The sequence below is a fragment of the Orycteropus afer genome, unplaced genomic scaffold (assembly GCF_000298275.1).
Source record: "Orycteropus afer afer isolate SDZICR_OR568_19922 unplaced genomic scaffold, OryAfe1.0 scaffold00009, whole genome shotgun sequence".
In the NCBI taxonomy this organism is placed as follows: Eukaryota; Metazoa; Chordata; class Mammalia; order Tubulidentata; family Orycteropodidae; genus Orycteropus; species Orycteropus afer.
In genome coordinates, this window is record NW_006921596.1 from 18,593,094 (window position 1) to 18,605,084 (window position 11,991).

General features: G+C 46.1%; 1 protein-coding gene across 1 annotated transcript in view; it reads left to right on the plus strand.

The window, feature by feature from the left end:
- The first annotated feature begins 4,520 nt into the window (after positions 1-4,520).
- HERPUD1 (homocysteine inducible ER protein with ubiquitin like domain 1) overlaps positions 4,521-11,991 on the plus strand; it is a 10,032-nt gene continuing 2,561 nt past the window's right edge. The window contains exons 1-6 of the mRNA XM_007947343.2: positions 4,521-4,673; positions 6,737-6,814; positions 6,904-6,975; positions 7,989-8,119; positions 10,285-10,407; positions 10,994-11,344. Coding sequence (XP_007945534.1) covers positions 4,521-4,673; positions 6,737-6,814; positions 6,904-6,975; positions 7,989-8,119; positions 10,285-10,407; positions 10,994-11,344 — 908 coding nt within the window. The remainder of the gene's footprint in view (positions 4,674-6,736; positions 6,815-6,903; positions 6,976-7,988; positions 8,120-10,284; positions 10,408-10,993; positions 11,345-11,991) is intronic.

Here is an 11,991-nt window from a genome sequence, read left to right on the forward strand (position 1 = left end):
TTCATGGCGACCCCTGTGTAACAGAACAAAACACTGCCTTCTCCTGCACCACCTCCATGATTGTTGGCATATCTGAGACCATTATTGGGCCACCGTGTCAGTCCCTCTCAATGAGGGTCTCCCGCACTCTTCTGGTCCTCCACTTACCAAACGTGTTGTCTCTCTACAGTGCTCTGTCCCCCCCAATGACACGTCCAACGCAAGTGAGTTGAAGTCCCCGACAAAATTCTGTAACCCACAGGCTTTTCACTGGCTAAGTTTCCGACTCGACTGCAGGCCGTTCTCTGCACTCTGTTTTTCTCTGGAGGCTCCTCTGAAACGTGTCCGCCACGGCTGACCCTGCTGGGATTTGGAAGAGCTTCTGCTTCATACAACGTGCAAGCCTCCACAGTATGACAAACTGACAGGTGGGTGTGGTTAATCAATAATAATAATAATAACAAATCCACTACCACTGGGTTGATTCTGACTCATAGTGGCAATGTTGTTGTTGTTGTTGTTGTTATGTGCCGTCGAGTCGGACCGGACTCATAGCGACCCCTCCTTGGGTTTCCGAGGCAGTATCACTATGGAAGTAGATTGCCCCATCTTCCTTCCAAGGAGTGGCTGGTGGGTTTGAACCGCCAGCCTTCTATAGTGGCAATAAAAGCTGCATTTATTATTTTTCTCAAATCTCACCCATCTTCCATCCTCCAAATTCCACCTCTTCCAATTACCTTTTCTCTGATTCTACTTCCCTCTCCTTTCTGTTTCAATGTAACCACTCCCATAGGGCCCACAGAAATGTATGAGACATTTGGGTTGCCTTTAAAAAAAAAAAAAATTTTTTTCTCATCTTATTGATGGAGTGGAACATACTGCCTTTTTTTTTTTTTTTTTTTTTTAATGTTTATTGTGATTTGGGTGAAAGTTTACAGAGCAAATTCATTTTCCATATAGTGATTCATACACATTTTGTTTCATGACATTGACTGCAATCCCCACAATGTAACAGCTCTCTTCCCATTTCCTCTTCCGGGTGTCCTTCTTTCCTATGCATTCCTGCCCCCTGAGCTCTCTCCCTGTGCAAATACTCCCCTTCTGTTCTCCCATGATTGATCATTCTAAGGAGTGTACCTACTTATATGCTCACCCCATATGCCTGCCTATTGTTTGGGTGGAAGCCGCAGGAAGGAGTTCAATTCCAGGCCTGAAGGGTAATTTGGGGCCATAGTGTTGGGTGTCTCACCAGACTCTATTGTACAATAAACCTGGTCGTTTTTTTTTTTTATGATTTTGAGTTTTGTTCAAACTGCCTATTCTGAATCAGTCACTGGCAGAGATTGGCATTATTCTGAGAATATGAGGCCCACTCTTAGAGCAGAGAGTGGGGTCAGTATCCTCGGCTGCACCTACATGACTCTGGGAGGGATGATCATTAGAAAAGGGAGCAATTGGTAATGGGTAGGTAAATGAGCCTCAACTATGTCACTGTTGTTGTTGTTGTTGTTGTTATTTGCCATAGAGTTGGCTCTGACTCTAGCAACCCCTCCTTGGGTTTCCGAGGCAGTATCACTACGGAAGTAGGAATGCCCAACCTTCCTTCCAAGGAGTGGCTGGTGGGTTTGAACTGCCAGCCTTCTGGTTAGCAGTCAAGTGCCTTAGGCACTATGCTACCACTATGCCACTAAAATATTTTATTTTTTTAGATTGCAGATTACTACAAGGAACTCACATGACTTCTGGTTTAAAACTCTGTGTCTGTGCATGTGTGCATGTGTGTGTGCATGTGTGTGTACGTGTGTACAGACATACAGGTGTGTGCACATGTGTGCAGGTCCACACGCAGGTGTGTGCATGTGCGTGTGTGTACACCTGCACATGTGTACACATCCACATGTGTGTGCGTGCGTGTGTGTACATGTGCATGTGTGTGCGTGTGTGCATATGCATGTGCGTGGGTGTGTATGTGTGTGCCCTTGAACATTTTCCCTCTCCAGATGAAGATTATCTTACCTTCCAACAAGAGATAAATAAATAAGAGTATACTTTTAATGTAAATAACTGAGATATTCTTTTTTAAAAATTAATACCCAACTTCAGTTTCATAACATGTATCTAGCATTATTTTAAGGAGCTCTGGTGGCATAGTGCCTAAGGCATTTGACTGCTAACCAGAAGGTTGGCAGTTCAAACTCACCAGCCACTCTGTGGAAGAAAGACTGAGCAATCTACTGCCATAAAAATTTACCAGCTTAGAAACCCAAAGGGGTCGCTGTGAGTTGGATATCAACTCAATGGCAGTGAGGTTTTTGTTTTTTTTTTTGGTTTAGCATTATTTTAGTTTGTTTCAAAGTAGAATATTGTAAGTTATACAAACATTACTGATACACAGGCATAATATATGCATGTCTAAGCACATACAGTCCTTAAAAAATACTTTTTCCACCCAACAGCCTTGCTTGGGGAGCTTTCTGTAAGGCACTTACAGACCAGAGTCTGGACCTGGGTTGTTTATTTTTGTGTTTTTGTACTATCTTCTCACCCCCATTGTATTTCTAAGGTGTCCAAGAACAAGGCTGTGTTGTTTATCATTGTATTCCTGGCACATTTGTTGACTTGAATTTAGTGTTTTTCTAAGTATTCTATAGACAGAATCACCAAAGTCCTTTAAAAGAAACTACTAACGCAAAGGAGTCACAGAAATCAGATAGCCTTTCCCCAGCTCCTGAGTGGAAATGAATGAGCTGTCTTGAGGGATCCTACTGTTTGTCACCACAGACCAGAGGATACCATGATATGTGGATATTTAATTTCCCAACGGAACTCTTATCTCCTCCCTGGCTGTCCCCTCTAAGGCTTCTGCATGTTTTATCTGGCCTGGCCTAGTGCCTAAGGCATTTGACTGCTAACCAGAAGGCTGGCTGTTCAAACCCACCAGCCACTCCTCAGAAGGAAGGTTGGGCAATCTACTTCTGTAGTGATACCGCCTGGCAAACCCACGGAGGGGTCGCTATGAGTCGGATCTGACTCCATGGCAGTGAGTTTGGTTTTTGGTTTGGTACCCCATTGATCAGCTTCTCATTAGTAGCAAGACCAGACCATAATCAGTCTTTCTCTTCCATCTTGATGTATGAAAAGACCTGGTTCACAATCTGTGGGACCCAGTGCAAAATGAGAATGCAGGGCTGTTGTTCAACTTTATTGAGAATTTCAGTACAGTGACAGCAGAACACTAAACCAAGCACAGGGGCCCTGCACAACTAACAAGGGACAGAGCCCTCCTCAGCAGACAAAATACCAACCAAGAAAGCTGAGCTTGAGAGCAATTTATCTCCAAAGCTCTCCCACCTCTCCCACTTAATATGGAGACAACTGAGGAAGAAATCACCCTATATTGTTTCTATTTAGGCCGCCAGGCTCCACCCGTACCCCTCCTCTCCTTACTAAGCTAGGATTGGCTCGCCACACACCTGAAACAACAGAGGTCCCAACAGGGTTGAAACAAGGGTGGGAGCAGTGTCGTCAGTTTTCTTTTTCAAGACTTTTTTTTTTTTTTCGAAGTTGGGGAGGGAGGGAGTGTCTGTGACAGAGAAGCCTCTGTGGTCATATTTTAGGAAACTGAGGACCTTGTCCTCCTTGTCTCAGCCGCAATTGAAAGGAACCATGTGTGAGTAGTTTTTTTCCGGTGTCACCAAGTGTAAGCTGGCCTGTGGCCGGCTTGTCATTCATAATAAGGATGAGGTACCACACTTGAGGGTGTGACGTTCAAGACCAAGAGGCCATTGATCAATTGACAACAGCCCTTTGGATGCCTCTGTCCTCTTGGCCACGAGCCCAGGCCACTAAATCTGCCTAGCTTCTTCCTCTCCCTTCTAATGCACATCCAGACGTCCTCCTGTTTGGGCTCGCAGATGGGGTCCACCAGCCCTTCGTTAAACTGAGTCCCTGAGCCTACTGGCTGTGGGAGTTCAGGTTCTGGGGCCACTGGGAGAAGAGAAAGGGGACGTTGGCCTTGGTGCCTGGGGTCAAAAAGGGTGGGGGTGCTGCTTTGTGAGGAAACAATTTGCACAGACTGTGAGGATGGACGCGTCAGTCAGAGGGCTTTCCCTAAGGTGCCTCAGGCAACTTGAGCTAGGAAGATCTCAAAGCACATAAGGGGCCAACCGCCCCTCGCTGAGCGTAGCGCGCAGCGCACCCAAACATGGCCGCGGAACACCAGCTCCCCCGCCGCAGCTGCGGCTCGGAATGACGCAACGGCGGCGGATTGCATCAGCCCACGCCCACGTACTCAGGCCGCCCTCTGCCGCCCCAAACCGGGCGCCGATTGGGCCACGTTAAGGCCTTGGCCTCTTCCTCAGCCAATGGGTGGAAGCCACAGAGGGTACTGTCTGCAGAGCCTGGACCGGGTGCATATAAAAGTCGCCGGAGGCGGGGGCGCGCGCTCGGGAGACGTGAACTGTAGTTGCTGAGGTTGCGGGTGGCTGTGGTGCCGCGTGCCTGGCTTCGCCGAGCGCAGCGGGGTCCACAGAGCAGCCAGCATGGAGCCGGATCCTCAGCCTGAGCTTGAGCCCGTCACGCTTCTAGTGAAGAGCCCCAACCAGCGCCACCGCGACTTGGAGCTGAGCTGCGACCGCAGCTGGAGTGTGGGCCACCTTAAGGCCCATCTGAGCCGCGTCTACCCCGAGCGCCCGGTGAGAGGGGCCCCCTATTCACGTTCAGGGTTGCCATCCCCCTCAGTCCTTCTCCTAGGGATGTCCCATTCGCCTTCCCTTTCCAATTGCCTACTCCTTCGCGGGCCTTCCTCCAACGGCTGTTGCCTGTGCACCTCCCCAAGGCTGTGGCTTCCCCGGTTTCCTGTCCGACGGGGCCGTAGGCGCCCCTCCCTTTGCCCAGTGGCTGTCGCCTTCTCACCCTGGCCGCCATCACCCCACCTTCCTGACGGGTTGCCGTTTCCTGTCATCCTCTCCTTCTCAGTTCCCCAAACCCCTAGACGCTGTTACAGTCCTGCCCTACCTCCCTAGGTCCCTTCCTCGTCACCCCAAATCAGAGTTCCACCCCTAACCACGCCACTGAAACAGCAGTTTGACCTTGGGTGAGTCATTTCACCCTCCAGGCCTGTTTCTCAAAACGTCAGGGCAACTAGGACCCTATAGCATTGCATGCAATGGATAGTAACAAGAAAATAACAAATAGTGTGAAATGAGTTGTATGGATGTAGCGGCTCAGTGCGGAGAGGAGGGTCCAAGTGCCACCTCGCACCGGTGGCGAGAGAGACGTGGGAAGGTCCAGGCACAGCATCCTTAAGGTCCCACACCCAGGGGGAAGACGTGGCTCTTCCCCTCCCGGTCCACTTTCGGCCGTCGGCCCCTCCCTGTCGCGCTGGACTCGACAGCCTTTGCTTAGTCGGGGGGAGGAGCCGGGCGCACTTTACGGTAAAGAGTGACTTCGAGGGAAAACAGGTGGAAGGAGGCTCCTTGACTTGGTCGACACATCTGTCAACATCCCCCTTAGCGCCGCCCTCCCTCCCTCCCCACCACGTGACAGGGATTGGGAGCTGGACCTTCCAGTATTTACTTTCTGCTCGGATGTTATGTAAGTGTCAGCAGTGTTCTGAACTGCGCACGTTTGTAATTCTGGAGGCAACAGGAAAGGACTCAGGGGACAGGAAGACTGTGAAATTCTTATCTGAAGGGTTCACTTGTGTGGTTGTTTTTGTTCCATATTGTCCAGAGCGTAGAAGTGAATTTTCCTTCTGTTACTTTGCAGTTTGCTCGTTTATTGTTAAATACGTTTCTATCCCTGTGTCATTTAGAATTCACCGTGGCAGTTTTACCACAGCTGCTTCCAAGAAACTAAGTGGCTGTTTGGCTCTGAGAATGACTATTAGGTACACAAATTGGGGAAGCAGGTGTAGTTTCTAGTTGCATCATATGGTAAAAGGCAGTGGTAGGGAGGAGTCTTCCTTGAGGACTTCCATGGGTTAGCAACATCACTCTTACTAGGTAAGTCTGAAGACCCGAGGTTCTAAGTGAAACATCTCTGACCTATACAAATTTATGTTTAAAAATGATGATGTCGGGAGAACATGGAAAATGGATGTCTGAAGGGGACAACAGAGAGTTTATGCTTGAGTTTAGAATTGGCTTCATGTTATTTTGAGGCAATCCCAGGTGGTTTTGGTGAAGACTGACCTTGAAAGAAAGTTCTCTCTGAGACCAAATCAGCTTTTGAAATTAGTTGGTATTGTTGTTGGGTGCTGTCACATGGGCTCCGACTCAACAACCCCGTGGACAACAGAGCACACTGCCCGCTCCTGTGCCGTCCTCACAGTCCAGGCTGTGCTTGAGCCCATCACTTTGAGGGTCTTCCACTTTTTCGCTGACCCTCTCTCTTTACCCAGCATGATATCCTTCTCCATGGACTGGTCCATTAGTTGCTGTAGGAACCCCAAATAAAATTAGGGTTTTCAGCAGCATAAAGCAGTTTCCCCGGGAGTTAAGAAGTCAGGTAGGTTGCCTTAGGTTTTATGGACTGGAGAGAATTTACTCTCGTAAATTTATTCATGTGTTTTTGATCAGTTTAAAGTTAACGACTTTCTAAATGAAAAGTTTTGTATATGAGACTTTGAAAAAATGTTTTGCTATGGGGAGAAAACACACATATTCACATTATTTCTATAGAACAGTCCTTTCTGTGCCTGGGAACTCGTCACGGCTACATGCTGACCTGTGTCACTTTTCTTTCTCATGATAAGCGTCCAGAGGACCAGAGGTTAATTTATTCTGGGAAGCTGTTGTTGGATCACCTGTGTCTCAGGGACTTACTTCCAAAGGTACGTCACTTCACAGGAGCTTCTGAATGTTTTAAGGACTTACCAGCATGCATTTGGATCCTAAAATACTTCCTTAATACTTTTAGCAGGAAAAACGGCATGTTTTGCATTTGGTGTGCAATGTGAAGACACCTTCGAAAACTCCAGAAGCCAGTGCAAAGGTATGTCTTCTTTTCCATGTCAGTAACAGTCTTGTCCTTCAGGTTCTCAAGGGAGAAATAAAGGCGGTTGGGTAAAACTCTTTAAGAGAGATTTTATTGTATTTTTACAAGGTAACATTTTTTTTCTTCCCCAGTGAGTACCAAGAAGTAGAATGTGTTATGAATGCTAGTGACCATTTACTATTCCATTAGTGTTGTGGTGGAAGAGTAGAGTTAGCATCACACTGTCTTCTGGGGTGTCATTTGATTTGACCTACGATCACTGTGTATCCCGATCACTCAACAGCAAGGCACACGAGAGCAACACAGCTTGTTTATATTTGATAGTCCAAACCATTCATTTTTTGTTTCACAGTGACTATTGGCATACTGTGCAGTGGTGATACATTAGCATGGATGTACTCTAAATTTGCATTACAGTTGCATTTTCTAAAACATCTGAATATAGCATAGGAAACTCCACTTCCGTTAGGTTGCTGGCTGAGTTGAACTGTAAATGTAGCATCTGTAAGAGATACAGAGCATTCACAAGAACCTTTCTCACCAATGATAACTTCGTTGGAAGACTTTAATGAAAGTATAGTGTTGTGACTCTAGGGAAAAATACAAATTATTTTTTGTTGAAGTGTTTATATGGAGCTCTGGTACCATAGCTCCTAAGGCACTTGACTGCTAACCAAAAGGCTGGCAGTTCAAACCCATCAGCCACTCCTTGGAAGGAAGGTTGGGCAATCTACTTCCGTAGTGATACTGCCTCAGAAACCCAAGGAGAGGTCGCTATGAGTCGGGTCCAACTCAACAGCACATAGCAGCAACAAGTATTTATATAGTGAAGATTGGGTTGAACACATTTAAGAATTTTTTTTACATAACATCGCACCTATTTAATTTTGTCAGCTTCAGAGGTTTGGGGTGGGGGACATAATTCATTCACAGCAAAATAATGCTTGTTACGTGATTTCACACAGTTACATCAGCTCCTTTGTTCTGATGTTCACACTGTACTTCCTTAGGTTGCTGAATCCACAGAGCAGCCCACTGGTCTCAATCACGGACAGTATCCTGGGGATTCCTCAAGTGATGGTTTAAGGCAAAGGGAGGCTCTTCGAAATCCTTCTCCCTCCGGATGGGAGAACATCGCTAGGTAAGTGTTGTCATAAAGCACCAGTTCATACAACAGGAATATGTGACATTTGCATCAATCTAAGAATAAGATGTTTCTACATATATAGTCACAGAACTTTAAAACGTAAAATTTTGCTTGGTAAAGGGCTTCATTTATGTCTTTAACTTTTCTTTATACCACATAAAAAAGTGGAGACTCAGGTATTAAAAACGCAGGCATCTGTCCCTTCTGTGTGTGTGTGTTTGCGTTGTGCCCACTACTGACGCCCTCATGATAGGGAATGCATTGCTGCTGTAGGAAACAGGCGGCAGTCACCATCCAGCAGCTGCTTCACCGAGCGGCTTTAGACTTTGTTTATCATAGCAATGGGTGACAAAAGGTGAAGAGACTGTTTCAGAAGTGCTCTGCCAAGCACTGTTGGTACAAGGAAAAGAGGCCATTTCTTTAGAGCAATTTGAGCTTTTCTTTAGAGCAAAAGCTAGAAGGGACTAGTGCTCTGAAGTTTGGATGTCACAGCCCTCGGAACACCTTATAAAAGTTCCTGTGGAAAAAAATAATTTAACCGAGTTGAAATTCTGGAACTCTCCCATTCCCCTGCCCCTACTAGTTTTCTACTGGTTTTTAATACATTTTTTTTTTTTTAAATAAAGGTAGATGTTTAAGGAATGAAGAGTTCTTTTTTTTTTTTTTTAATGAAAGTTTTCAGACATACCCAGAAGGAGAGAGAACTGTATAATGTCACCTTACCCAGGCCGAATAAATGAACAAGGCTTTATCATACTTGCTTCGTGTGTTACCTTTCCCTTTTCTTATAAAGTATTTAAAAGTAACTCCCAGCCATTATGTACTTTCATCCCTATGTATGTTAATGTACAACTGTGAAGACACTTCGCTGTTTTGCGCATCTGTAATGCCATCCTCATCAGATCCAACAAAGTTAACAAAAGTTCTGTTACCATCCCATTTCCATGTACGGTAACTTTTTCAAATGATCAGAATAGTATCACAGCAGGACTTACTGGTATTGGAATATGATCTTAGAAATACTCTGGGTATGGAATTTGATTAAGAGACTGTCAGCCTACAAATTGGAACATTATTGGATATAAAACTTGCAGTGGCTTCCCTTTCTCTGGTTGTACAACTTGACAGTTGAGGCCCGTATCTGGCTGTGTGGAGTTCACCATATTAAAACTAGGTGACTTCATTCAACAAATACTTACTGAACAGGCATACACATAACTTTCCTTAAAGATGGAAGCTGACCTGCATGGATCACCACATAACCAGCCCCCCAGACTCCCCTCAGTTCTGTGAGAATTTCAGTGTCGTGAGTGCTGCCAGAGGAGCTCACTGCATAAGAAGCACAAAGCCAGCGTGGCCCCCACATCCCTGTCCATGGCATTTTGAAGCTGTGTTGAATGACAGAACTAGGAGCTTGGCACGACACTAGGTCTCAAATCCACCCCCGCCACTAACTAGCTAAGTGACCTTCCCTAAGGTGTCAGGCTCCCCTTCTTTATAACAGGGGTAAGAGTCCTCCTCCCCACAGGTCTTTTGGGGTTGAGTGGGATAACAGATTGAAAGTGCCAGGCCCAGCAGGCTGTATAGGACACCAGGTGGTCAGCAAGCACACTGGGTGATGCCCTGTGCCCAGATAACTCTGTCCCCAGCACAGTGTCAGATCCAGGGCCGGAGGAGGGGAGGAGTGCCTTCAGGAAAGGCTTTGGGAGAAGGGGCTTTGGAGCTGCTTTCTAAAGGCTGAACAGTGGATTTGGACCCACAGTGAGACTCAGCATGGGAAAAAAATGGGGCAGGGATCCACTTAAGCTGACAAAGTCCAGCTTACTTCATTTCTGTGCCAAAAAGCAGCAGCAGCACCCCCCCCCCCAAGTTGAAGGCACAGTGAGAACCAGTGCTGGCAAAGGGCTCTTGTTTTCCTGTGGACTCTGCCCTGTGGCAGGAGGGCTTCAACAGCCAGCACTTTCCACGCCTGCCTTCCACAGGTGCCTACTGGGAAATGCTCCTAAAACCCATTCTTCCATTTTAAGAGTAGGACCATGGTATCCCATTTAAAATTTCTTCTGTCTCTCTGACTTGAATTCCTGATTGTAGTTTAAACTTATGTTTTCCATTATTCATACCAAACCAACTCTTAATTGTTCTTTTAAATCTTTCCCTAGGCCTGAAGCTGCCCAGCAGACATTCCAAGGCCTCGGGCCTGGTTTCTCAGGCTACACAACTTACGGGTGGCTGCAGCTCTCCTGGTTCCAGCAGATATATGCCCGGCAGTACTACATGCAGTAGTGAGTCCTTCCCTGCTGTGCTGGGGGCGGCCAGGACCACTGGGACTTCAGGGCAGTCCTATCCATGTCACCTGTAGAGTAGAGAATGGAGGGAAGAGTGTATTTTCATCAATTCTATAGATTTCATCAGTTCTCCATCCAGTTCTGTGGGTGGAGTGGAGTACGAATGACAACTGCCACCTCGTCTGTGAATTGCTTTGTGCGTTGACACATAGTTTGATGACTTTATTTAGAATATGTTACTATTTCCATTTTTAAGGGTTTTTTTTTTTTTTTTGCTTTGTGAAAAATTTTTAATTTGCTATTACACTGTCCTTGATGTTTAATTTGCACCATACCATGATGTTTAATTCCAGAGGAAATTGATCATGTGGTCTCTCTCAGGGGCAGAAAAGGCATTTATGGCTATGACTGTCAGTGAAGAAGTTATTGACTAAGTTAAAGAAAAACCAAGTGTGCACATACCTTCTCATATCTACTTATAATTCTTAACAGTAAAAGACCCCTGATAAGTAAGGTTAGGAGAGCCACTGTCTTCACAGTACTTTATTGCCAACAGTTTCTGTCTCTGTCATTTTTCTCTTAGTTTAGCGGCCACTGCTGCGTCAGGGGCTTTTGTTCCATCACCAAGTACACAGGAGATACCTGTGGTCTCTGCACCTGCTCCAACTCCGATTCACAACCAGTTTCCAGCTGAAAATCAGCCAGCCAATCAGAATGCTGCTCCTCAAGTGGTGGTCAATCCTGGAGCCAATCAGAATCTGCGGATGAATGCACAAGGTGGCCCAATTGTGGAAGAAGATGACGAGATAAACCGAGATTGGTTGGACTGGACCTATTCAGCAGCTACATTCTCTGTTTTCCTCAGTATCCTCTACTTCTACTCCTCGCTGAGCAGATTCCTCATGGTCATGGGGGCCACCGTTGTCATGTACTTGTAAGCAGACAGTTTCTCTCTCCTTTCCTTCCTTAACTACAATTACACTGCATGGTGACTCGGACTACAGACATGTTTTGCTCCTCTCTGAGCAGTCTTTGTCATGTCTAAGAGATGTGTGGAAAGAGTATGTCATTCTCACACTTCCAATACAAAGAATTCACAGTTTGGTTGTGTATTCAAGAACTCTTAATCATGTGTTAATATAAGAACATTCTCTTTTTCTCTGGATAAAGTACCTTCCAGGCTAAGAAACTACAATAACACAGCCTTACTGAGAGAGGGAAATGAAAGTTGTATTTGTTTTGAATAAGAATATGTATATCTTTCTCAGATTCAGCTGCCTTCCAGAATAAAGATCAGGCACTGATCCATTAGCAGCCCTGAAGGGAAGCTTTTTAGACATGATGCTTGGCTTACCTGTGGCCTAGTGCAGTGGTTCTCAACCAGGGTGATTTCCATCCCCTCTCTCCCCCTCAAAGAACATCTGACAGTGTCTGGAGGGGTTTCAGGAGCTCTGATGGCATAGTACCTAAGGCATTTGACTGCTAACCAGAAGGCTGGCGGTTTAAACCCATCAGCCACTCCTCAGAAGGTTGGGCAAGCTACTTCCTTAGTGATACCAACTCGGAAACCCAAGGAGGGGT